Raw genomic sequence first — 27,954 nt, 5'->3', positions numbered from 1 at the left:
TGTTACTTCGTTGTATCATCAGTAACATGCCCACAATTAGTAGTACCTAAGAGAGAGAATTGAGTTCTACTGTCTACTTAACTTGGTTTATATTTTTTTAAAATTAAAAAGGTGGTAAGCTCACCTGACTGACTGCTGAGTAAAGTTTTCTGATGGAGAGCATGTTTTACAGCAGGGTTTAGAAGCCTCAGTAGGTATTCATAGAAAGAACAATCTCTGCAAACACAAACTGAGAGGTGATTACTCAGTATTTTTTGTGGTTACTGTCATATTCTTATCAGTAACAAATTTGTAATTAAGTACAGATGATGGAAGCATCTGTTTCAAAATGTTACTGGGCTATAGCGTGTTTTGTCAAATATGCATTTGGTATTTGTTCTTCACCTCATTGTTTTATATGTTTCACTTTGTGACAGGAGACTGATAAAAATGTATTATTTTGATAATATGTGTAATAGCAAACCTAGTATATCTTGGAGTTGGAACAGGGAAAAATTTTGTTCATTGTCTGGTTTATTAAAATTGCTTGGAATTTTGGTAACTCATCCTAGAAGGTTGGCACCTCTGATAATTGATGCCAGCTGTAGTACAAATATAATAATGCTTTTATATGCCACGCTGGTTTTATGCTTAGTTTTTCCTCTGCTTTGTTTAATGTTGTGTTTCCTCTGTTGAATAGAACATGAAACGGCGCAGGCGTCGGGATATTTTACGAGTACAACTAGTACGAATATTTGAACTGTTGGCAGATGCTGGCGTCATTAGTCACAGGTAGGGGCAGCACTGACAAGATGTTGTTTATGCTTCTGAATTAAGTCACCAGTATTCTTGTGACCCATTATAGCATACAAAATTCTTGAGTGAGTTTTAGTATACCACTAAATAAAGAGACATGGTTTTAAAAAACTTGGAATTTCGCCGGCTTTCTAACGCCTCCCTCCCTCCCCCATACTTTTTGTCACAGTGGTCTGTGTTTTATTTAAAATGCTACTATTCCCCAGGACATTGCTTTGAACAGGCAATGTGTCATGTTCCTTTTTGTTTGTGTATGTTCAGATATTGCACCACTTATTCGAAACAGAATACGCAAGTTACAACTATTCTGTAATCAGTCTGGAATTCTTCCCCACCTGAAGTCCTGATGCTAGTCACCGTGTCCTGTGCAGAGAAGACTACTGCTCATTAATATTGGACCTCTTTCTTTCTGAGGCAGAATGTTAGCTGGGTTGGGATTTTTCTCAGTTTACCCTACTTGTGAGGGACAGTTTGAAAATTCTGGCATATGTTTCAGAAGCCTCTTGAAATTTCTCTTCTATGCAGGTGGAATTGTATAAGAGCGAGCAGGCTAGAGATGGTTAGGCCAGCATCTCCGATTCAGTTAGACAGTGATACTTAAATATTTATTTGTCAACCTTAGCAATGTAATCAGTGTGAAATTCTCAATCTTTAAGCAAGCTACTACAGTTTATTTCATAAAGTTGCCTCAGAAGCATTGCAAAATGCATTTCTTCCTTTTGGCATGATGATTTTTGAGTGCTGCTGTAAAAATCGTACTCTCCCTGTTTATCTTCTGAGGTACTGACTGGTGTTTAATTAGGGTATGTAAAATATCTCCTAACCACAGTGTGCACCCTAGATTTTGTCAGCTTTTCTCTTTGAGGCCAGTCTGACTCTGGGGTGGAAGCTAACAAGCAACTACAGGCTACCTCAAACCTCCTCATCTTGACTTTGATACGTAAAGCATACTTTTTACTTGTCTTCAGTACAAATGTGGAAGGATGGTGGAGAGGGCTGAGAGGAAAGGAATCACGCTTGTAACAATGCTTTTTTCAAAGGAGGGCAGGTTTGAATCACACACAGTCTTTAATCGCCTTAGTTTAGTATTGACACCTCATCAGATGCTAAAGCAAAGAAGGTGGGAAATGAATATATAAAATTAATGAATTGCTGTCATCTGCTGATAGTCAATAGCATGTTATGAAGAACTGAACATCTTGTCTGACTCCCAAATATCAGTATGTAATATACATGTCTATAGTCAGGTAGTAATTATTTTTTTTCTCATTTGCAAATTGTATGGGTTTGGTGCGGGGGAGGGGTTGGGTGTTTGGGGTTTTTTATTATTATTTTTAACAGTTGTGCACAGTATAAGAACTAATTCTGTGGGAGGATGACTGACTTCTGATGGTGAGGTTTGATTATTAGTTTGCTTTCACTGGAGCTTTTTATTTAACACTGAAATAGAAGCTGGGGGAAGAAATTATTTTAAATATTTGCGGTGATGAGGTTGTAGGGTTTTTTAAAGAGAAAAAAAAAAAAGGGTTGTTTTCAGAAATCATTGTATGTATTTACCATACTAGTTGATTTGTTTTTATTTTATTTTTAAGTGCAAGCGGAGGCCTTGATAATGAAACACATTCCCTCAACAACACTTTACTTGAGTATGTTGATTTAACGAGACAACTCCTAGAAGCAGAAAATGAAAAGGATTCTGATACATTGAAAGATATACGATGCCATTTTAGTGCCTTAGTGGCAAATATAATTCAAAATGTTCCAGGTATGTAAAAATGCTTTAATAACTTCTGATTACTGTCTTTAATATGCAGTACATTAAAAAAAAACAAAAAACAAAAAACAAAAAAAAAACAAACCCCAAACAAACATTAAACAAACAAAAATCCACTTTTTCTCTGAAGTTTCAGGATACTGTCACAAAAATAATATATGCCATCAGTTTTGTGTATAACTTCAGAGCATGAGTTTTTAAGAGGGATTTTAGGTACTGTTTGGAAGCATACAAGTAATTTTCTTATTTAGCAAAAGTCTTGTTGGTTGGCAGTGCATTTAAATTTTCTAGACTAATAAATAGCTTGTTCTTGCACACTAGTGGTGTTAAACTGGAAAACAGTAAACCTACATCCAGCTATTATGATGTTGAAATAATGTGTCTTTATATTGATTTTTCCTTTTATATTGGTTGGGTCTGTTTCTGTTTTACATACTTTATCTTAAAGAATGACAAGAGGAGTGTGTCTGTGTGCTTTTTTTTATAGTACACCAGAGGAGAAGTGTCTTTCCACAGCAGAGTCTACGCCACAGTCTATTTATGTTGTTCAGTCATTGGGCAGGTCCTTTTAGTATCATGTTTACTCCCCTGGACAGATACAGTGATAGGAACACGCGAATAAACAGACACCAATACTGTGCATTAAAGGTATTTTAGCACTTTTTAAATTTTGGAAATAGATTTTGTTGGCTTTTCTAATGCAAATTTAACATTCAGGCTTTTTTGATATGGTTTTCACGTTCTTGTTGCCACTCATGACTTAGTTCTTCTCTTCTGCCTACATGAAAATTTATGATAGTTTGGCTTTTTGCATACTGTAAACTATCACACTTGCTATAGAAATTTCTTAAAATTACTACTCAGTGTTCACTTCCTGTGACTTTAGTCCTCAAATGCCTGAGGAGGAAGGCTTTCATGTAAAAGTATACTAACGATCAAACTGACATATTAACTCTTACATATGTCAGCATTTCAGTATTGACAGTTCCTTGTATTTGGGAGTTGAGAAAAATAAGTTTTGATAATTTCTTGAATAACATGTTAAACAGTTTCTTATTAGCCTTAGTCTTCCTTCCTTGACTGAATAGAAGTTAGTTTTCTGATATTTTAATGGACTTGGTAAAAGCACTTCCTGTATCTGAGTTATTAAAATTAGGTGTTTTTCAATTACTTTCTAAAGGCTATGTCTGCTGTACTGTGTTGTGGCCCTGTTGCAGATAATGTCGGGCTCTCATCTGATGGCTATTTGTACAAATGGCTGGATAATATTTTGGATTCACAAGATAAAAAGGTAATACATGCAATGTCAACATTGGTTTGCAACTATTAGTGCCTTCAACATATGTTTTAATGAGTTTTGTGGTCAGATTGGCCTAAATGCTTTAGAGAGGCGTAAGTTCAAAGCTGTTTTAGTAGGGCATATTTTTGCACAGTCCTTAATATCTGTATTTACCCTGTTGAGGAAGCAGTCCCTAATCACAGTCTAAGAATAGGCAAAACAGAATGGAAAAGGAAAGGGTAAGGGGTGAAACACTGTGTACTGTTTATATACTGATCAGTTAGGTTAAGTTGTAGTAATAAGCCGATCTTTCAGAAATTCAAAATCTCATCTCCTTTAAACTTAAATTCTTGTGAGACTGTAGAGTCCATTGTGGGTCTTGTGAAGTTATGAAGGGCAAGCTTTACATCTAAAAAGTAAGGCAAGCTTTAGATCTAAAAGATAGGGCCTCCATTGCACTAATAGTATGACTACATAAAAATACAGCTCCAGTGGGCTACTTTGATTCAAGAGAACACGCAAGTCTCCATGTAGATTGATCCCTTATATCCCATTGGAATTCCTGCATATATTTAAGTGCTTTTCTGTATCTGATGCTTTCAGGTCAGCGTTCAGCTTGTAGTAAATGAAAATATAAAGGAATATAAAGGAAAAAAATTAGTAGACCTGTCTTGTTATTTGCTTCAATAATTTATGACTGTGTGTGCAAGTTGAACATTAAACAGTTTGATAGAATTACCTGTTGTTATTTTAGAGCTGTGGTCTCATTGTTTTTAGATGGAACAAATTTAGTGTATTGCAGGTTTGGATATTTTTAAAAAATTAAATATCTGTTTCCCTATTTTATGCCATTTTTGTAAGTTGGTGTCTTTTTTTCTACATTTATAAATAGATATTGGTTCTTTTCTGCAATGCAGGTTCACCAGCTAGGCTGTGAGGCAGTCATGCTGCTCTTGGAACTCAACCCTGACCAGAGTAACCTCATGTACTGGGCCGTAGACCGGTGTTACACAGGTTCCAAGCGGGTGGCAGCTGGCTGTTTTAAAGCCATAGCCAGCGTGTTCCAAAACAGGTACTACAGCATTTTTCAAAACTTTAAAATTTTCATTTTTGAAGTGTGCTTTCATGTAGAACTGGGTTTTTTTTTCCTCTCCCAGAGAGAAAAGATCACTCCTGTTTTGTGTGTATGTGTTACCACAGAAACTTTTCAAAATGTTATGTTATCCTATACTATATCCCCTGTAAATTAAACTTTAATAAATTCAAATTTTAAAAAGCTGAATGTAATTTTACTTATTTCACACTCGCAATTTTTCCCTAGGGATTACCAGTGTGATACAGTGACCCTCCTGAATCTGATACTATTTAAAGCAGCTGATTCTACTAGGGCTATCTATGAAGTTGCTATGCAACTATTACAGGTTTGTAAGCTAATTTTGATTAATTTTTTTCTTTTAAAATAAGAATTGTCCCTGTGCATTTTTAAAAAAATCTGTTGTTATTTGTTGTCCCCTCAGTAATGAAATGTAATGGTTTGGGTTTTTTTAATCTCTATTTTAGTGCATAGTTAGGCCAGGTCCTTACTTGGCACAAATAGGCTTCAGTGAAGTGTGTCTGTTTTCATGAACTAAGCACTCAGGACTTGTTTTTTCATAACATCTGCTTTTCAAGAGGCAAAACTTAAATGAAGATTCTTCTGTTTCGGTCTCCATCTGTCCAAAAGCACCTCAGAGAGAAGCGTATCGCTTCCTGTCCCTTTACTCTGTCTGCTAGGGTAGCAGTCAGTTTCTGATTTTTGCATAATACCAAATATTTTTTCATCCATCCCTGTGCAGAGACGATAGTGAAAATCTTGTTACTTTACTTCTGTATATTCCTTTCCAAGGTTATTTAGGGGTAAGCTTAATCTTACAGGAATCATTAGTGTTTAAAAATAATTGAAAAAAAAATCTATGCTGCGTGTGGCTCAGGCTACAAGTCTTTGAGGTTTTTTCAAAGGTTTTTTTGTCAGCTAAATTCAACAGTGAAGTGTGCACTGCAGTCACACCCCGTTTATACATCAGCAGTAACACCACCCTTCCTTTCAGCCCCATCTATCTTCTCAAGTGAACACCACTGCTTAAGATCAGCCAAAACTGATTTTTAAAGTATCAAAGTGCTTTAGCCTCCTACTGCGTCTCTGCCGCATCAAAGACTACATTGCTCTTACCCATGTCTCGTGAGCAGAAATTGATACTGTTTGGAAATGCAAGTGTTCAATAGTGTTTCATGTTTTCTTGTAGAGAAATTTATATTTAATGCAGTATTTTGTGAAAGCAGATTTCTGAAAGTTATTGCTAGAAACTCATCAAGTAGAGTGAGTCTTAGCTAGTCTTCTATGAAATTACCACAGTGTTAGTGAATCCTGTAGATGTATGGAGACCTGCATAGGTAGGAAACATTAAATGAGAGTAGATATGTGAATTTAAAAGGTGATTTTGTATAAAGATTTCCATTGTAGCTGTATACTTAGCTTCAAATTCTGAACATTGCTGTTGTAGATCTTGGAACCAAAGATGTTCCGTTATGCTCACAAACTGGAAGTTCAGCGGACAGATGGGGTTTTGGGTCAGCCTTCTCCTTTACCACATCTGTATTCTGTGTCCTATTATCAACTGTCAGAAGAATTAGCAAGGACTTATCCTGAACTAACACTTGCTATCTTCTCAGGTATGGTTTTAAAACAACAAAAAACTTTGTTGGGTCAAAAGTGTTGTACAAAATGTGCAATTCTTATTTTTCAACAAATATTTTATATGTAATCCACATTTTCACATGTTCTAGGTTTTCAGTTCCCTCCCTCAGTTAGAGGAAAAGATATATATATGCATATATTAATATTTTTCCTTCAACATACTGTTTGTCAGCACTGTCTTCAATTAGCTCTACAGAAGACTGCGGACTTTATCATTATGAAGTAGTGCTAGTCAGCTAAACAAAATTATGTCTGTATCAGCATTACTTTATATCAGTATTGAGCTCATGGTTGTTGTTACCAAAACAATTCTCATTATTGATTTGCAATTCATGTATGTACCTAATTTTTGAATGACAGAAGTAAGTCAGAGAATCCAAACGGCTCACCCAGCTGGGAGACAGGTGATGCTGCATTATCTTCTGCCATGGATGAACAATATTGAGTTGGTAGACTTGAAACCTTTGCCAACCATTCGTCGGCAAGATGAAGATGAAGATGATTCTTTGAAAGACAGAGAGATAATGGTGAACAGTAGACGATGGCTACGAGGAGAAGGCTGGGGATCACCGCAGGCTACAGCTATGGTTCTGAACAACCTGATGTATATGACCGCAAAGGTAAAACTAATTACTTAGGTGGTCCATCTTCTAGTAGATTGGTGTGTTAGGGGTGCAAGAAAGTACTGTTCAGAAACACTGTACTAGCAAACTTTCAAAAGTTATTGTTCATATTTGTTGAGTTGCTTATGTATACCCAAACTATACAATATAGTTTTGAGGTGTTACAAGAAACATGTAATTTAATGTTATAGTAATTGTTATGTATAGTAACAGTATATAACTGTTGTTCAGCAATATAGATGTCTAGCTGGATACATAATACCAAGTCACCTGTATACCTGTAATCTCAGAGCGGAGTTCTGGAACTGCTGGTGTTGCCAGAGGCTGACAGACCCTCCCCTCCTTCCTGTATAGCTACTTCCAACAGAGAAAAAGTACTGGCCATGCGCAGGCTCCTGCCAATTCTTGAAATCTTTGAGTCCTACTGATGAGAGAACAAGTTTTAAGCTAGTTAAAAACTCTTGGCAGCCTGTGGTCTATGGAATTTTCTTCAGGATTGTCAGCAACTGGGAGAATGGGTCTCTGCTAAGATTAGATAGCTTTTTTATTTATATGTATGTAAATATATAAAATTAGAAATCATTTCACATACAAATAAATATTTGTATACTTATGTATAAAGGTATATATTATGTATATATCTTATATATATATAATATAGATATGTGCAAATATGTTTAGATATATTTTTTATATTTACAGCTATAAAAGAAGATTCTTTTTTCTAGAATATGTCTGTAAAGATGAATATATGTGAAAGCTTTATTCTGGAATGTTAAAAATGCAACAGCTTCTTCCAGGATTTATGTCTCCTTTTTCTGGAGCCTGTCCCCCTTGGTCAACACAGATCACTTTCAAATACAATGTTTTCTACTGGTTTTCAGGACAGATATTTATTTTGTTTTCTAGTATGGTGATGAAGTGGCTTGGTCAGAGATAGAAAATGTCTGGACTACTTTGGCAGACAGCTGGCCAAAGAACCTGAAAATAATTTTGCACTTCTTGATCAGTATCTGTGGAGTGAACAGTGAACCCAGCCTTTTGCCTTATGTGAGTATGTGACATGTCTCTCCTTAGTGCTACTGATATTTTAAAAATGAGTCATGTGTCCAGCAGCAAATGACCAAACTAAAAAATGTGAGGTAGGATTTCTAGTATCAAATCTCCAACTGCATAATAGCGTCACCCCGTTTTTTATGACCTCAAAATACTATGAACTAATCAAATTCAGTTCTTTTGTCTGAATTACTTTCGACACCTCTGTCAAAATTTCAGTATCAGTTTCAGTTAAACCTGGCATTCATGGAATGGGCTTGAGAAAGCAAATAAGTCAGAGGATATTGCACCTTAAAGATAGCTGAGGCTTCGTTAAGACAACTTACTGGCTATTGCAATTTAATCAGCATGGCAAGTCAGAAACAGTCCACTAGCTGTTTACCAGTTACAAGCTGTCAAAAATGAGGGTATACTAGGTGGACCATAGACCTTATTTAGTGAGTAAATTAGGAAAAACAGAAAAGGCTAACTAAAATGTCTACACCTGTCATAGCATTTTTTTGTTCCTTTGTCATAAAAATGAAACTTAAGAGTTTGCTAAATTTAGATTTATTTTATTAGGGCTGTACACTGAACAGCTCCTTTCCATGATAAAACGCAAATCTACTGTAGCCATTGGTCTGTGTTTTTTAGGAAGAATTAAGGTAGTTCCCTAAGTAGTATTTTCATTAGAAAACTATTACAGGTTTTGCCAATAGTCAAAAAAACTAGATATGAAGTAAACAGTCAGGATCTGTAATATTATTAAGTTCTTACTAAGGACAGCTTAAGTTCTTCATTGATTGGTTTTCATTGCAAATCAGGAAATCCAGCTTAATGTTGCAGCCCAAAATCTTTGCGCATATAGTTTGAACAAGGTGACAAAGTAATTCCACAAGAAAAACGCCCTGGATCACTTGCTTTCCATTTATCTCAAAAGAATGAAAAGAAATCATTGAGCAGTAGTGACTCAAGAAAATGTCATAAGAAAAAAAATATGGACTTATTGATGTCTAGAGTAATCACTGACTAGCAGCCATCTGCTGCTGCTTAGCAAAGGCCAGGATTATTTTGCTGAAGTAAGATGTAGTGGAGAGTCCTAATTACTATATGCTTAATAAAATATTGCTATAGTTAGGTGTTTATTCTTACTAGAGTATATAAAGACCTCAAGCATTTTGGGAATTGAATGTTTTTTTCCCATGCTATAATTTAGGATAGTCCTTAAAAACAGACACATAATACAGTAAAATTGCGGACTTGTCATGCCATGTAGGGACAGTGTGATTTTTCTTCAATACTTGGTCATGTGAGAACCAAAAACCCACCCCAAGCCCCCTCAAAACCAATTTTATTTTTGTCAAAGCATATGTGAGGACACTACAGAATAGCATGAGGGAAAATACGATACCTGCTGGAAAAGAAATACTGTAGAACACAACTGTGAAGTATCAAAAAGAAGTGGTATCAGCAGATATTCACTCCAATGTTGATCTCAGACGTTGCTAAAAGCTTTGTAGGAAACTCAACTCAGAAGACTTACTTTTCTACTCTTGTGATATGTTTCCAATGCTTGCTGCTGTTGACAGCTGTGAAAGCAATTTTGTTTGCTTTTAGAACTAAGTTTCAGTTTAGAACTAAGTTTCAGGTATTCTTGTTTGCAGAGCAGGTAGATGTTGATTCTAACAAGTTGCAGTATTCATATCTCTTTATTTTCTTTTTTTTTAATCAAGTCACTGCAATAGGATTTTTGTTTATGTACATACTATTTTATATACATATACTTGTTTTTGATGACAGGTAAAGAAAGTTATTGTTTATTTGGGTAGAGATAAAACAATGCAACTACTAGAAGAGCTGGTGAGTGAACTTCAGCTTACAGATCCTGTCAGTTCAGGAGTCACCCATATGGATAATCCACCATATTACCGCATTACATCCAGTTACAAAATCCCCTCTGTCACTTCAGGTGAGAATTTATTAACTTAAACTTTTATTCTTGTCAATGAGAAACACGCTATTATCAATCAGGTGTAATATTGGAGTTAATCTGTAAATAATCAATAGGAATACAGAGTTCTGCTTCTAAAAAATAAACTAAAGTACAAAGTTTGTTTTGCAGCATCTGCAGTTTTTGGTGTACCCGGAGTTCTTATTAAAGAACATCTGATAGGTTCACAAGGAATAGATTTCTATTACTGTATGTGTTAGACTATGTCTGTGTTCAGATCCTGCACTGTTTACCCTCACTATATTACTCTGACAATTCATTCAAACAACTGGGAAATTTAGATAATTTTAAATTTGTGTAAGTTGTTACATTGTAAGTTCTGCTACAGATACAATCTGCATCAGTAGGAATTTATTCAAGAGGATTTAAGTGAATTTACTTAGGAGGATTTATTTAGAAATAGTTAACAACTAACAATAGATGAATCATTTAAAAAAAACCCACTGAAAATATAACAAATGTCTATCTCATGCTTCAATCCAAGAACGTGCTGATAAACGTGGGGAAAAGCTGTCTGGTTTTGGTGAAGCATCTTTCAAAGTGAGCCACAAAAGGCACGGATGGGAGGGTATCTGAGCAAGAGCTTAGCTTTTGTGCTGCAAAGCCATCAGTGTTGTGAAGCAGCCTAGACCTATCATGTAGGGATTATCTGCATCACAAGGTGGATGTGTTGACACTTGTTTGTGAAAGTGTTTAAAAAGTATGAAAAAAAAAAGGGGGGGGAGCTCTTGCACTTCAGCGTAATTGAGAGTAGCAAAGTCTGTGGGGAGGGCGCAAAATTATTTCCAATTGTGGTAACGTATTCAGTGTGATGCTTGCAAGTTTCTCTTAAAAATAAACTGATACAAGCTTCACTGCAGGCTGTTAGGTTTTGATCTCTGAACTGTTTGTGGTTTGAATTAACTGAATTAACTGCATACTGAAGTCGAGCTGCATTTTACGGATTACTATGAGGTATAGCATACAGGAAAGAAAGAATTAGGTCTCTAGATCATGCTTGAATGCCAAGGCTTTCTACTTAATTTACATTGAAGACTCAGAGATTCCTGGAATGGATTCTTTTGAAATTTTCCAGTTAGTGAAATTATGGTAGCAGCTCAGAATCTTTTAGTCTTAAACAACAGTTTTTTCTTGCATGTGAAAGTAATTTCTATGGCTCAGTTCGTATTTATGCCAGTGGCTGTAGTGTAAACCTGGTTAGGGCTCTCGGCATGGATGAGTAAATAAGGGTCATCATGTAGCACTTAAGACTGCTTTTCTTTTGTATTGACCAATCTTTTTCTTTGCCCATAATTCACAGGTACCACTTCTAGTAGCAATACAATGGTAGCTCCCACAGATGGCAACCCTGACAGTAAACATGTAAAGGACAATATTGAAGAGAAGTAAGTATCTCCTCAAAGAGCACTTTTTAGTTGAATTACAGGAATTCCTGGTAGGGACTAAAAATACTTCCATCTCAATGGCTCCAGGTATGTCTGCATTGCAGGAAATAGATGACTAAGTTTTACAAGTTTTAAGCAACAGAACTGGAATACTATTTGGGACTAACAGTAGCAACCTCAGTTGTAATTTGAACTCAAAAAAGCTGTAGAGGAAACTGAGTAAATTAAGGGACCCTAATTAATTTCTTCTAATTAATTAATTTATTTTGGAGAAATGCACCAGACAGTGGTACCAGTGTGAGTGTGGTGAAAAGCATGTAGCTGGCATGGACTTAGTCAGGGTGTGGACTCCAAGCTCAGTGGTAACTGATGTGCGGGCACGCTCTCATTTTGTGTTAAATGCGAGGTAGCTAACGTTAAAATGAAAAGGGAGTAGGGATTCTATAGTTACCATGAGAAAAAGTGTGCACAGAAGTGCACGCATGCCGTTACTGTAGAGTAGCTACTATGTGGTAAATTCACAAAGCAGTTTATTTTGTGACGACTTGTTTGAGAGCCTTAGTAATTATGTTTCCAACAGAATTTCCCAGTTGGGCACTTTTTTCTTCCCTAGCATAATTATGTCAATGTAGTTAGATTAATAAATGTATTGATAGAGACAACCCCAGTATTTCAGTTAAATTGAGAGAAGGGCTGTGTGAAAATAAATCACAGAAGACTCTGGAATCTGAGGTGTCATTCAGAACTCAGCCTAGCAAGGCACAGACGAGTGTTTGGCTGCTGTGGGGGCTGGAGCTGAAGAAACTTGTAGAATAGTGAAAGCAGTTTTGAAAGTCTCTGCAAGTTTTGGCATATGCTGTAGGGTTGTCTAACACCTCCCCAGGGCATATACTTTTTGATAAGATACACCGTGTACATCTTGAACTTAGCAGGAGAAGAGAATTTTAGAAACTTATGTAGAAATGGCTTGGAAATTGTGCTTTTAGCACTCTCATTTCTCTGATTTTCTTTATGGTTTATCAGATAAACAAGGTGGGATCTTGGACTGTGTATATGTGTATGTCTGTGCCAGATCAAATAGGGTTTTAATTATTGTGTTCAAGAGTGAGAACAATTTACTTATGTATACGGTAACAAATATTTAAAGGTACTTAAATGTTAATGAAAATGATCTAACAGAAATGTAATTTGGAGTGGATTATCTCCTTGAATCCCCTTAACTAGCATTGCTACAGGAGGTATGTCTTACACAGCTGAGATGCTTTGACATCATATTGAGTGTCCTTCTAGTATGAAATATTTTTGCATAACAGTTTTGTTGAAATACAGTTTTACTGAGAGACCCTGATTAATTTTTGTCACAGAACATTAGTTACCAACTCTATTTGTTCCTACAGTTATGTACATCTAGACATCTACAGCGGGTTGAACAGTAACTTAAACCGCCAGCACCACAGACTAGAATCTCGCTACAGCAGCAGCTCTGGAGGATCATATGAAGAGGAAAAAAGTAATATTTTAAAATATTTTTATGGATAGAAAACAGAATTTTCACAAGTTAATAGTTTTGCTGAAGGTTGTGGAATGTGAGGAAATAGGCATGTATTGTCAGTGGTTTTTGCACTGACATTTTGCAAAAAACTATGGGGTTTTTACATTCCTCGGTCTTAGTACTGCTATTGAAGTCTAGCATACATTTGATTACAATACAATGTGCAATGAAGATAATATGCTTTCTTTCCTTCCCTTGTCCTCTGGCATGAGTTGTGAGTGGTTTCCCAAATGAAGCAGTTTTACTCTATATTCTTTGTCAGTACCAACACCATAGATAGATAGATGGTTAGGAAGAAAAAACAGGAGGGAGATTGGCAGAAGGAAAATCAGATTAATGAGGAAAAAGGTAATCGAAAAGAAGTTAAAAAAAAAAAAAAACAGAAAATTTGAAGTAATTGTGCTTTTAAGTGACGGCACTCCTTGGCCTGTTTTAAAAAAAATAGGGTACAAAACTTCCTGAGAAGCCATAGCAAAGGAAAATATAGAAGGGGAAAAGGATCTTGTGTCCCTTTAATTTTCAAGCTTGTTCTGAAAATGTTTTGGCTTATTTTTGTTATCTATGGTCAGGTTTTTTTCTGAGGTGCAGAGGTAAAGAAAAGAGTAGAAATCTCTCCTAAAACTCCATATACTTTTGGAGACTTTTTTTTAACAGAGGCTTATTAACCGAGGCTGCTTTTGTACCAGTGTCTAAGATACAAAATCATTGTGACAATGCTAGGGAAAGCTAAACAGGCAAAAATGAGGACAGTGGTCAGACAGTAAATGATGCGTTACATTAGTGGGTTCTGTATGCTTTGTTAGAGTACTCGTTTGACTGAAACTCTTGTTCCAGCTAACAAGCTGTTGGTAATTCAAATGACTTTGTACTTTAACCCTGCATAGGATTATCAGATAGATTTCCGTCTGATCCAGATCACAATAGTGCTGTCACAGACTATCTTCTTAGGTTCCACTCAATTTTACTACCAGTTAAGTTGTTTGGTTATGGTACAGCAGATGATACAGCACTGCCTTTTCCTTACCTTCTTTCTGCTACTGAACAACGATGTAAATTTCTGCATTTTGAGCATTGCATGTCAGTATGGAACCTAGTGTGTCCCATGCTGTATTGAAGCAGCAGAGTCCATCAGGATGTCCTTATGCACCCCTTAATGACTGATTCTGTGCAAACCATAAAGGTGAGACTGAATCTGTGGTTTGTATTGCCTCTTTCAAGAAAGTGGAACATAATGTTCTCTATGGAGCTAGTTGTAAAGGCTGGGCATGCTGATGCAGATCTGCTAAGCTGTTGGTCAGTAGCAGGTTGGTGGACCTCCTGGGCAGCCAGTGTGTTTGTTACTGCTTGGCTGGGTGATGGCCGATATCACAGTTGTGATCGTTTTCATCTTTGTTTGCTACTTGTGATAGCGACGCTGAGTATCCTGAAGCAGATAAATTCACATGTTCCATCAGTAAAGACATTTGTCGCTTCCAGGCAAGAAGGTGATAATGAGCTGATACATGTGTGAACTGCTGAAACTTCTGCAGCTATACTTCCAAAAGGACAACTGGTAGAATCACTGAAGCAGTGAACTGTTGAGGCAGTCTCTTTATTTCCTTCTAGCCTTAACTGATCATTCTGAAGCCAAAGATGCCTCATTTAAAAACAGAAAAATATTTGGGATGTGTAACACAGTATACTCTCATACCAAATAGCTGATGTGTTTCTTCCACTTTTGAAGCTTGTTTAATGAAAAACTAAATGTCTTTCTGTGTTTTCATGACAAATTTACTGACCTTCTTAGCAGTGACTTTTGTCAAGCAGTGGGATTGGGCTATGCTGCTGTAAAACTAGCAAGTTCTGAGTTACCCCATATAACAGGCCAGCCTTATCTGACACGTAGAATTGGTGGATTTTTGCTAGCAAGACCTATAAAGAGGTGCTCTAGAGAAATACTTCCTTAGCCTGTAATAAAATGCAACTCTTCAAAATGAGTTCAGTATGGTCTTGGGACCCAGCCTTAACTCCTTATGTGACATGAGGCTTGAAGATCGAAGAAATTATATTAGATCACTTTGCCTTTTTTTCCTTATGTGCATCCATGTTCCCTATGTGCATCCATCACTTTTATGGACTTGTTGAAGAAAATCTTACTGTTTTGAGCGTGGCTTGTGTAGAATCATCTTTATGCTAAAAGAAATAACCTCTCTTCTTTTTGCTTTTGTTTTGAGGGTTTTTTTGCCTTTTTTTAAACTGTGTCCAACTACCACTGTTTACGGCTGGTTCCCCCTTCCCCCCCGCCCCAGATCTCAGCTTTTTCAAGAACTTAAAAATATTTCTTCAGAAGATTATATAATACAGAAACTTTTTTTTTTTTCCCCTGGTTTAATTATCTATTGTATTAGGTGATTCAATGCCTCTGTATTCAAACTGGCGGTTGAAGGTGATGGAGCACAATCAAGGAGAGCCTCTACCTTTTCCACCTACTGGAGGTTGCTGGTCACCATTAGTGGATTACTTGCCTGAAACTTCTCCTCCGGGCATGTCTCTTCACAGGTAACTGTTGTAACAATGCTGATGGCAGTTCATTACATTTTAATTTGTGTTGCACAAATATAGTAATTTAAAGATAGGAGATTAAAGATAGTAGATAAAGACAGTAAATTTATTTTCTGCAGTTCTACTCACAGGTCTCGCAGTTTAAGATTCTAAGCCTTTTAATTTGTATTACTAAAGTTTTTCTATCTTTTCCCTTAATACAACTTTGTGGATGTTTATAGACTCAGAGTACTAGTTAGTAGTATATTAAGCTATTTGCAGCTCTTCATAAAGTACGTACATTATGTTCTTCTAACAAATTATTTTTTTTATTTTTTAGATGCAACATAGCAGTGATCCTTTTAACTGACTTGATAGTTGACCACAGCGTAAAGGTGGAGTGGGGAGGATACTTGCATCTTTTGCTTCATGCAATTTTTATAGGTAACTAAATTCTCAAAGAAATATTTCTAGCTTAGGATTTGTAGCTATTCGTATAACTGTTCTTAAATATTTACTATTTACAATATTTTAAAAGATTCAACTCAGTATCTTTCAGCTTGATTAATAGGAATATAATTAAGAGGGGTTTGGAGCCATTTGAAGGCACTTTCTGTTCGAGCCACTTATACCTCTTTCTCCTTGGAGAAGACACAGTGAAATACAAATTTTTTTCTTTCTGTTTCTCTGTGTAGTAATTTTCATGTAGAGCACATCTCTAAGTTCTTACTGTTACGTGAGAAGCAGAAGGATGTATTAATGTTAGTTAAACTGTATGCTTTTGGTTTTATATTGAAACACTGCAAAACCATCACTTTACTGAATTATATACCTATTATTTGGTAAAATATAACAGACCAATTTGAATACTGCGATGTTTTTAATAATTGAATTCAGTGTGCACTTTGAATTTAATAAAGTTCTTCTATTTTCCTTTTGTATTAGGTTTTGACCACTGTCACCCTGAAGTCTATGAGCATTGTAAACGATTGCTTTTGCATCTGTTGATTGTTATGGGATCTGGCAGTAATGTCCAGTCTGTTGCTTCTGTCCTACTCAGAAACAGAGAGTTCAATGAGTCCAGGGTGCTTACTGTCAAACAAACTACCCATTTAGATTATACTTTCACAGGTATGCTTTAGATATGTTAAGTGTTGCTTGTTAAAATGACGTGGAAAGTGATCTTTTCTTCCATGCATTATTAAAATTTCTGTTATTTGTAATATTTTCCTGAGCCCTTGGCACGAAAATATATTTTGTTTCCGCTCTGTCTAGCTGTTTAAAATGTATTTTAATTAAGTCACAATGAAGGCGTTTCATGTTACCACATTTTACCCAGTCATCAGAATTGGGAGTGTAGTTGAATGATTAAATAATGGTTGAAACCGCAGAAGGAGCTCTACATTTCGGATCTGCGATACAGCGGTTTTTATGATGCACTTGAAAATAAAACCCGGGAAGATATATCTCTCGCTTGCTAATTGCAACTTTAAATTTCTGACTTTTGTCAGTTGTAATTGCATTGTTCAATAAGCTCAATTTAGTTCAATACTCTTTTGCAATACTACCTTTTAACGTTCACCTTGACATTACAATATTGTAGTTATACAGGAAACCACATTTTATATGTATATCTTTACGAAAGTAATATTTGGGTGATGTGAGCCTTTGGGCCCCTCAGTATAAGAAGGACATTGAGGTGCTGGAGCATGTCCAGAGAAGGGCAACGAAGCTGGTGAAGGGTCTAGAGAGCAAGTCTTATGAGGAACGGCTGAGGGAGCTGGGGTTGTTTAGCCTGGAGAAGAGGAGGCTGAGGGGAGACCTTATCGCTCTCTACAGCTACCTGAAAGGAGGTTGTAGTGAGGCGGGGGTCAGTCTCTTCTCCCTAATAACAAGCGATAGGACGAGAGGAAATGGCCTCAAGCTGCGCCAGGGGAAGTTTAGGTTGGATATTAGGAAAAACTTCTTCACTGAAAGGGTTGTCAGGCATTGGAACAGGCTGCCCGGGGAGGTGGTGGAGTCTCCATCCCTGGAGGTATTTAAAAGAAGGGTAGATGTGGTGCTTGAGGATATGGTTTAGTGGTGGACTCGGCAGTGATAGGTTAGCGGTTGGACTCGATCTTAAGGGTCTTTTCCAACCTTATGGATTCTATGATTCTATGGTTCTATTGTAGCTTTTAAAGAAATGTTGGATAGCTCATTTTGTTGAAAGTTAGCATTTCATATATTTTCAGTAGGTGGCAGCATATTGCTGTACAGTCTGTTCATTCTGTTTTGTTCACATCAGAAGCGGTTTTGTCACTAACTGAAAATACTCACCTATTTTCTGAATTTGATATTCAGGGCAGTAAGGAATTAAAAAGTGGGCATAGTGGAGGAATTATTTTATTTAAACCTATTCACAGATGTTTACCAGTGTACCTACGTACACTGTACGTACAATGTACAAACCATTCCATTTCTAATCTTTGCAGTTTTGAGTAAAACAGTCTAAATGTCACACTGTTTTGCTATTATTGAAACAAAAATGTCATAAACTAGAATGAGATCATCATCAAACATTTCCAGCTGGGGATTAACATAAGGTGATTATAGGTATGCCCGCCTAGCGCAAAGTCGGACAAGCTGATGTTAAATTTTATTTGAACTAGTTCTGTAGAGTGAAAATTTGTGGTGGATGTCAGTGAGTCTTAAACTTATGTACGGTTGTTACAGTAAAAGATTCATGACTCTCTTTTCCTTGCCACTTTAGTTTCCTCTAGCACCTTATAGGTGGATATAGGCATAATGTGGGGGATTACCACATTTGTATTTTATTGCCATGTGATCCTTTATGTTGAAAACTTTATGTGTAACTTTATGTTAAGTTAACTTCAGAGGAATTTAGTGCAGCCAGAGAGGCTCTGCTTAGAATTGAGTCACTAGTTAATACTTAGTGTTCACTGATTTAAAGCGCTGTTAGTTATGCTGGGACTGAGTTTTTTTTTAAAAAAAAAAAAACAATTATCTGTGCATTATTAAGAAGTAGTTTATATCTTCTGTCTCAACTTTTTAAGATGGGATGCCTCAGAGACTGATGGTGTTATTTCACCATATTAGCAATACCAAATCAAACAAAATACAGTGGTTTTAAAGAGGGATGTAGCAGTTCCTCATTAAGGGTCCAGTCATGCAAAGACTTTGCATAGATCAGACTTGTTGATTTCATTGAAATTATTGCATCCATGAAATTATTCTCATTACATTTGCTAAATTATTGATTTTTAGAGGCCTATTTTTTCTTTTTATGTATTTAATATTAACAGTCAACAGCTCATAATAATAATGGGTTTTTATTTCAGCAGGTGTTCATGATTTTATACCTGATTACCAGCCCTCCCCAATGACAGACTCAGGGCTTAGTTCAAGTTCTACCTCTTCTAGCATCAGTTTAGGAAATACAAGTGCTGCCATTTCTCATCTGCACACCACAATCCTCAATGAGGTTGACATTTCAGTAGAGCAGGATGAAAAAGTGAAAACTCTCATAGAATTTATTACCTCAAGGTAAGATGTCAATTTTTGTCAAGATGTGTATTTTGTGGAAATATGGCAGAGACCTTACTATTTAGCATCACGTTGTCTAATTATGTCTCTGTTTTATCCCCAGTAAGAGTTAGTTTAATCCTGAAGTCTTTTTATGTGATACAGCCTACGAACAACTCTAACTTTCCAACAATTTCAGAGAATTTTGGCTCCTCTTTTGTGTCCTGAATGTTTAAAAGTCTTTTGCCATGTTCTGCACAGGTCTCTTATATTTGCTTGCTACACAGTTTATGGAGTTCCCTTTTCCATCTAGAGGATTACCATTCTGATGGATTAGGGGTGGAATACCTGAAGATGATTAGGGAGCTGCAAGATTTGTATGGAGTTTACAGATTGCTGATAAGAGAGACAGCTGTTCAGAAAACATGAATTAGTGGCAAAGATCTGTAAAACAAGCAACACTTGTGCAGTTAGTATGATAGTTTATATAAAACTTTCAAGATTGGGTAAATCTGAAATCCCACTTGTTTCTCAAAGCTTTTGATTAATTATGCCAACAAAAAACCACCTTCACATCAGCCTAAATTTAGACTAGTGAGGTGTATTGACGTGAAGAAGTGGGAAGAATGGAGGTTGGTTGAAGAATTGTATAAAGGTGTTACTGTACTGCTTCTTTGTTAGATAACTAAATATTATCTAACAGAGAACATCTCTTCCGAACTTACGCTGTTATTTCAGTTGGATTTGATATATTGCTTTTCACCTTGTCTTAACTTCTTGTATGTTGTTGTACAATATTGGACAGTTGTCAAACATCCTTCCAATTTGTGCCTGCCATTCTAAATGTGGTAGGTAGTAGATTCTTTTGCAGTTAACCTTAAGTTTAAAGAAAATTTTAAATAATATTAATGACAAAGGCTATGTTTTATATTCTGTTATGTTTGCCCTATTCTTATATTTTTAGGAAAAGAGGGCCACTTTGGAATCATGAAGATGTTTCAGCCAAGAACCCTAATATAAAGAGTGCTGAACAGTTAACTGTGTTTTTAAAGCATGTGGTATCCATATTTAAACAGTCTAGCTCAGGTATGTTAGAAAACAGTCGATGTGTGATAGAATGTTCAAGTTTGCAAACTAAATGAATTTTTTTGAATGCCTGTAAGTTTACAGAGGATCTATAAAATCACTCTAGGTGATCACTTACTGCTTCTAAGTAATAAATGTTTCTTAAATCTTACTAAAAAATATATTTTTCTTGTGCATTGCACACTTTCTATTCTAATGTTTCTATTACAATAGATTTAAATATAAACTTTCAGGAATGAGGCAAAATACCGTACTAATTTACACTTACTATTCAAATCATAAATGTTTTATTCTCTACAAGTCTCTCCAGTTTAAGTATTATGGAATACAAGTTCATATGCCTGGAATGATTTTTGACAGAAATACTCCTTGAGAAAAATGTAGAAGATTATCGTATTTTAAAGTTAGGAATTACTTTGGTAACTTACTCTTTAGTAAATTCAATTGGTTTTGTGTTTTGTAAAGCATTGTGGTGCTTGAGCATTTATTTGCTTTTATAGGAGGATTTCAATTGGAACACCGTCTCAGTGAAGTTGCTTTGCAAACTGCGCTTTCGTGCTCCTCTCGACATTATGCTGGGAGGTCCTTCCAGATTTTCAGGGCTCTGAAGCAGCCTCTTACTGCATCTACACTTTCTGATGTTCTCTCCAGACTAGTAGAAACTGTCGGAGATGCAGGAGAAGAAGCTCAGGTATTTGAAATTCCCCCCCACCCCCGCAAAGAAAAAGCTAAATTTGCCTAGATTACATACTTATATTATTGCTTTAATGGCAGTAAAATTTAAAAGCGTTTTTGATACAGTTGCTTTTTATTTTTAAATATATTTCAAATATCAAAACAGTTTTAATCATGACTCTTCCTGAATTTTCACCTAATGAAATGATGAGAAGATGAGCTGTGCACCCTCTCTTCTACAGCAATAGGAACTTTGAGAGTGTGTGATACATCTGTTTCCTGAAAACACCTTTGCTTTCACAGAGAATCCTGAGATCAGCCATATAAAAACCAATTCAGGTTTTCTTTTATTAAGAACTTAACCTGATAAAGTGTTAAGCATCCAACTTAGCGTCATTGTACATCTAAAGAAATGGATGTAAACTTTTAAATTGCAAAATGAGAGTCTAAATTACTCCATCCTTAAATCCATCCTTAAAAATAATGCAAACCACAAGGAATTTTGTGAATATTTAGAAAAAAAAATTAGTTTTTTCCTGTCTTCAATCTATACTGCTAATTTGAGCTGTCTCATCAGGGTTGTGTTCTAACTGAAGCATGAAATAATCATTTAGTTACTGATACTGGGTTTATATTTTTATCACTACTCAGTAGTGATCTCTGATCTTCCTTGTGCATGTTGCATAATTTATAATGACCTGTGGCTTTCCCCAGGGTTTTGTCATAGAACTTCTTCTGACCTTAGAGTCTGCTATTGATACGTTGGCTGAAACCATGAAGCATTATGATCTGCTTTCTGCCCTTTCTCAGTAAGTTCTTCTGTTGTTCAAGCTACATTACACATTTTTATACATTTGAATTATTAGAGATGTGTATTACAAACATAATGAAATAGTTTCTTGTAGTCTTTGCAGAATGGTTATAACCTAATAGAAAAATTGCTTGCTCTTTTCTTTTTATATCATTCTGCCTCAAGCAAAACTAGATTATCTGAAAAGAAATCTCTGCTACCTTTCCAACTTACCCTTTTGGGTAAAAAAAAAGGTGTTCAAGGTGTTTCTTGTGGCTCAATTCTGAAATGTTGTCAGTTTTCTGAAACTTCTCAAAAATAAAGGCACTGAATACGTTCATAACTTTTTTTTTAAAAGTCAAGCTCTACTGACCTTGATTAATGGTGTAATTTTGGGGGGGTCTTATTTTTTCCCCATATATGTAATGAAGGTAATAGCACTGATCTTTAAGAGATAATTTAAGATAATTTAAGGTTCACAGATAAAGGCCGTACTGCAATAAATACTTTAATTCCAATGTTAATACAGAAGAAATGTCTTCAGTTACAACAAATGCTAGTCTATCTATATATGAGAGAATATATGTCCATATGTGAGAGAAATGTAATTGAACAGTCAGTGTGTCACATTACATTTGTGTGTCACATTACAGTCTGGTTAACTCAATGACTTATCAGACTAAAAACAAAAAAAAAAATCCCGAAATGTGCAGGTATCTTTATTTGACTTCATGGCAAAAATTTTGAAAATGTTGAGATTTGTAGGAATATCTTTGATTTAACAGTATCAGAACTGGAAGGTGTTGGTTTTTCTAGGTCAGATACTTCAGACAAATATAAAGTAATAACTAAATAATTTCATTTCTCCACCTTTGTCACACCTATAAGTAAGATGGAATGCCAGATCTTTATTTATAGAAAGCCTTTTACATGCTATAGGCCAATTTTCCTGATTTTGCTGAATTGTTATGTAATTATTTTGCTATTCTGGGATTGTAACAGAGATAACAGGATGCTATAGTCTCTTCTTATGCTGTAAGGATATTGTAGTAATACATATAGAAATTCTGTATTTTCATATATTATAATACTCTTCTGATAATGGAGTATTCACTGTTTGTGTATATATATGTGATTAGTGTCAAATGTTTTTTCTTTCTTCCCTTTTTCTAAACTATACGTCCTTGCATGGAATAATATATAACACTGATTTTTATTTTAGAACCTCATACCATGATTCTGTAATGGGAAACAAGTATGCAGCTAATAGGAAAAGCACTGGACAGCTAAATCTAAGCACAAGTCCCATTAATAGTGGCAGTTGTTTGGGATACTACAGCAATACAAGGAGTAATTCTTTGAGACTGAATTTAATCAGTGAGCGGAGAGGTGACCGTCGACGGAGCAACACACTGGATATAATGGATGGAAGGATAAACCATGGTGGAAGTTTGGCAAGGACTAGAAGCCTTTCCTCCCTGAGAGAGGGAGGGATGTATGATGTGCAGCCCACTACTGACCCTGTCAACTTGATGGCCACCATATTTTGGATTGCAGCTTCATTGCTAGAGTCAGATTATGAGTATGAATACCTTTTGGCTCTCAAGCTACTCAACAAGCTTCTCATTCACTTGCCTCTGGATAAATCAGAGAGTCGGGAAAAGATAGAAAAGGTGCAGAATAAACTGAAATGGAATAACTTTCCAGGCCTTCAGCAGCTTTTCCTAAAAGGCTTTACTTCAGCATCTACACAAGAAATGACAGTTCATCTCCTCAGTAAACTCATCACAATTTCCAGGCATGCTTTGGTGGATCCTTCTCAGTTAGCAGGTATCTTTACTAACTGTATACATAACAAAAATGTATTTTTTCTTCAAGTTAAGGGTAATCAAGATCAGTAACGATTATGCATTTGCCTTCAAAAAACACCCTTTGGTTAAATGCTTTTTGCAGTTCTCAATACTACAGTACTAGATAGTGGGAATACATTACAGGCTATGATTATCTGCTGAGATAATACTGCATGAAAACCTTACATATTGACTATTAATTTACTTTAAGCTTGCTTGCAAGTTTTAAAAGCACCTGTACTATTTTTCATGATCTTGTGCTAAATAGCTCAGTACTATTTCAAACACTTGCACCTTCTTGAAACAATGTGACTGTACTGCCTAAAGCTATCCAATTTCATAATAGTTTTGCTTAATTGGTCCGGTGATGATTTTATTATCTTATGCATAGTTTTACCTATACACAGACACATTTATGTACCTTCTACATACATACACACTTAGGTAAGTGTGTGTATATATCATTTATATATCTGTATGAATGTATGTGTGTCATGCTCTAAAGGTTCTTAAATACTAGAAAGCTGTTACAAACTTGCATAACTCCACATTAAATTAAGTCATATTAAAATAATTAGGACTTGTATAACTGTGTTTGTGTATGTGTTTAGGATTTCCCCTAAACATCTTGTGCCTGCTTCCTCACCTGATCCAACATTTTGATAACCCAACTCAGTTCTGTAAAGAAACAGCTGACAGGATAGCAAAGGTATGTAAAATGATGCTTGGGGAGTATCCAGGAGTTTATTACCTGCATTGCTGTATTTTTCTGCTCCTTTATGCAGTACTTTCACGTGATTCTAATAGTCTCATAGAAATAACTGTAAAAAGTTGTATTTTAAAGATGTCATCCAGTCCTGATTTATATAGTTGGTCCTCATATCAACCCCTGAGTTGCCCTTTGTCAATGAAAAAAAAATATTTTGCTTATTCTATAAACACTAGATGTAAAGAACAAATTTACTGATTAATGTTATCAGTTACTTTTTCTTACTTGTCTGATTTTGCAGCTTGTAATTTTAAATATAAATTTAATCAGTTTTTAAGCACACTTCCTAATTTGCTTATGATAAGGAAGTGGTCCTAACCTTTTGGACTGGTAGGTAGACAAGAAAAGGTACTATGTTCTTTCTATTACTTGTTTACAGTGATCAACCTTGGAATATTTCTGAACTGCAGTGTCTGTTAAAGCAGTGCATGGTATACACCAACAGTCTCCAGCCAGGCTGGTGGTACACTGCCCTGACAGCCTGCCTTTTAAGGAAGAATGTGGAAAGGGGAATACAGAAGCGCTGTCTGTCAGAAGAGATGCAGTTATAGCTCCCTGGCTTCCCAAGATGTGATATATAAATCACTTAACTCTGTGCAGGCCACCTGAAAGGAGTACGCGCCTGATGCAAATACAGAAACTACTGTTCTCCCTTAAATACATGCACTACTAGCTGGGGGCACTAGTTAAAATAAGTTTGGTATCAGTAGTAGATCACAGAATCACAGAATGGTAGGGGTTGGAAGGGACCTCTGGAGATCATCTTGTCCAACCCCTCTGCTTGAGCAGGCACACCCAGAGCAGGGGGCACAGGAACGCGTCCAGGGAGGTTTTGAATGTCTCCAGGGAAGGAGACTCCACACCCTCCCTGGGCAGCCTGTGCCACTGCTCTGGCACCCTCACAGGAAAGAAGTTTTTCCTCATATTGAGGTGGAACTTCCTGTGTTCCAGCTTGTGCCCATTGCCCCTTGGCCTGTCATTGGGCACCACTGAAAAGAGTCTAGTCCCATAGTCCTGACACCCGCCATTTAGATATTTATAGGTATTTATGAAATCCCCCCATAGTCTTCTCTCTCCAGGCTAAACAAACCCAGGTCTTTCAGCCTTTCCTCATAAGGGAGATGTTCAAGTCCTGATCATCTTTGTAGCTCTCTGATGGACTTGCTCAAGCAGTTCCCTGTCCTTCTTGAAATGGGGCCCAAAACTGGACACAGTACTCCAGATGTGGTCCCACTTGGGCAGAGTAGAGGGGGAGGATAACCTCCCTCGACCTGCTGGCCACACTCCTTTTAATGCACCCCAGGACACCGTTGACCTTCTTGGCCACAAGGGCACGTTGCTGGCTCAGGGTCAGCTTGTTGTCCGCCAGCACTCCCAGGTCCTTCTCAACAGAGCTGCTTTCCAGCAGGTCAGCCCCCAGCCTGTACTGGTGCATGGGGTTGTTCCTCCCCAGGTGCAGGACCTTGCCCTTGCTCTTGTTGAATTTCATGAGGTTCCCCTTGGCCCAGCTCTCCAGCCTGTCCAGGTCTCGCTGGGTGGCAGCACGGCCTTCTGGTGTGTCAGCCACTCCTCGCAGCCTGGTATCATGATAATATACCAAGATAAACTTGGAGCATGGATGTGACAGTACCCCTATTGTAGGTACTACTGCCTTCCCAAATACAAGCCCTTGTAGCTCTGATACATGCAAGGCTGGTAGACAAGGGCTAGTCTAGGTTCAAAAGAAAAAGGAGAGACAGGTCAAGGCTTATGCATGGCTACTGAGTGCAGTTGCCCATTCAGGAGCATGGAGCTACATTTTTGTTATTTATACCTGATGCATCTATCTATCTATCTATCTATCTATCTATCTATCTATCTATCTATCTATCTATCTAAAAAAGCAGTTTAAGCCTCTTAGCTCATTCTCTCTACTGGTTTTTTACTGAATTACCAGGCTCCAAAATTCAACAGAAATTGTAGATGTTGCTTGCATGATTAGTTTCTTTTCAGTTATTGGAAAATAGAGTGAAATGTGGGAACAGTGCATAATGACTTGCGAATGCTTAGGTTAAAAAATTGGCATTTCTGATATAATTACATAGGCTTTTTGCTTTTTAGGTTTGCGCAGAGGAGAAGTCACCAACTCTTGCCAATTTGGCTCACATGATGAGTTTATACAGTACACACAGTTATTCCAGAGACTGTTCTAACTGGATTAATGTAGTGTGTAGATATTTGCATGACTCTTTCTCAGATGCTACATTTAACCTCGTAACTTATCTTGCAGAGGTAAATTTTTAATAAAAGTGTATCTCATGTTGACAGTCTGTGATCAACATTGCATTTAGTCATTGCCAATTTTTGATGATTCTGAATACTTGGAGGGGGAAGCACATCTTCCGTGAAGGGAGAATAAGAATAAAATGTTGTAGGATATAGAAAAGGGATAACTACTCCCGTTTTCAAGTGCAACAATTTAAACGTGCCTTAAAATAATAATCACGCTTAATAAAATATCCCTTTTAATGATAGTAGTGTTTCATAATAGATGTTTATATTCCATTCTACATGAATAAAATGCACGCATTCTCATGGCATGAGCAAAATACGCTTAGTGCAAATTTTGAGACCTTTTTTAGCCAAATACGGATTTAAAGATGTCCTTATCACGAAGTAAAAACTAATTTCAAAGTGCAATTTCTAAGTATTGCACAGTATATAATCAAAGATAATTTAAATGACAGAGTTCAGTATATGATTTTGCCAGCCATTTATACAGGGAAACTGTTATTGCCTTTGAGGACGTACCTTGTATGAAAAGCTTGTAGAGCTCATTCTTGAAGTATATCACTTCAAATTGATGAAGATATTTTTTAAACGTTATTAAATTTTCATGAATAAATTTATGTTTACTTATTTTGTTTGTAAGCTTGTGTATACTAGCCTTCTCTAAGGCGTAGACGTAATTGTTTTTAATGCTGCTTTGAGATTTTGAATTTGTATGAACATTTTTATTTAGTGAGAAGTATTTTATTATTAGGTGATTTAGACCTAGGCTAACATCGAAATTCCAAGAAAAAACTGAATTAGGACAGAGAACGTTGTTCTGTTGCATTACATGATTTTTTAATGCTAAAACAAAATTTTGAAAAACACGAAGTGGTACGCTTAAGTTTCTTGAAGGGACAAATAAATATAGGTGGAAGTTAACTATATTTTAATGTTTGTTTTCACTTTTTGCTACAGTTAAAGACCCTAATTAATTCCTGTATTATTTTAAACTTTTTTTTAGCTGTTAGAGAAAGGTTTATCCAGTATGCAACAGTCCTTACTGCAGATCATTTACAGTCTCCTGAGTCATATTGACCTATCCACAGCACCAGTGAAGCAGTTTAATTTGGAAATAATAAAAGTTATTGGCAAATATGTTCAGGTAGGTACTCTAAAACACTATAAAAGCCTTTCTACTTACTATCAAAGTGAAATTACACTTGAATTTTTGTTGAGAATTTATTTCAGATATAAAAAGAGTTGTTCAAAGTCATATTCCTCCGCAAATAAAAATAGTA

The 27,954-nt window shown here is 36.2% G+C and overlaps 1 protein-coding gene across 9 annotated transcripts in view; it reads left to right on the top strand.

Moving 5' to 3' along the window:
- The window catches only part of FRYL (FRY like transcription coactivator), a 172,787-nt gene that overhangs the window by 111,510 nt on the left and 33,323 nt on the right, over positions 1-27,954 (top strand). For 7 of the 9 annotated variants that reach the window (XM_064449397.1, XM_064449396.1, XM_064449395.1 and 4 more), the window contains 23 exons: positions 680-771; positions 2,388-2,560; positions 3,057-3,217; positions 3,750-3,860; positions 4,766-4,920; positions 5,170-5,269; positions 6,389-6,557; positions 6,943-7,202; positions 8,115-8,255; positions 10,041-10,209; positions 11,552-11,636; positions 13,034-13,146; positions 15,576-15,726; positions 16,049-16,152; positions 16,654-16,839; positions 19,050-19,254; positions 20,198-20,319; positions 20,820-21,010; positions 21,709-21,803; positions 23,007-23,614; positions 24,246-24,343; positions 26,504-26,674; positions 27,678-27,818. In XM_064449397.1, coding sequence (XP_064305467.1) covers positions 680-771; positions 2,388-2,560; positions 3,057-3,217; positions 3,750-3,860; positions 4,766-4,920; positions 5,170-5,269; positions 6,389-6,557; positions 6,943-7,202; positions 8,115-8,255; positions 10,041-10,209; positions 11,552-11,636; positions 13,034-13,146; positions 15,576-15,726; positions 16,049-16,152; positions 16,654-16,839; positions 19,050-19,254; positions 20,198-20,319; positions 20,820-21,010; positions 21,709-21,803; positions 23,007-23,614; positions 24,246-24,343; positions 26,504-26,674; positions 27,678-27,818 — 3,801 coding nt within the window. The remainder of the gene's footprint in view (positions 1-679; positions 772-2,387; positions 2,561-3,056; positions 3,218-3,749; positions 3,861-4,765; positions 4,921-5,169; positions 5,270-6,388; positions 6,558-6,942; positions 7,203-8,114; positions 8,256-10,040; positions 10,210-11,551; positions 11,637-13,033; positions 13,147-15,575; positions 15,727-16,048; positions 16,153-16,653; positions 16,840-19,049; positions 19,255-20,197; positions 20,320-20,819; positions 21,011-21,708; positions 21,804-23,006; positions 23,615-24,245; positions 24,344-26,503; positions 26,675-27,677; positions 27,819-27,954) is intronic. The other 2 variants (XM_064449399.1, XM_064449392.1) reach the window with 1 other exon arrangement.

Source organism: Phalacrocorax carbo, chromosome 4 (genome assembly GCF_963921805.1).
Source record: "Phalacrocorax carbo chromosome 4, bPhaCar2.1, whole genome shotgun sequence".
Taxonomy (NCBI): domain Eukaryota; kingdom Metazoa; phylum Chordata; class Aves; order Suliformes; family Phalacrocoracidae; genus Phalacrocorax; species Phalacrocorax carbo.
This window is presented reverse-complemented; position numbering and strand designations above follow the sequence as displayed.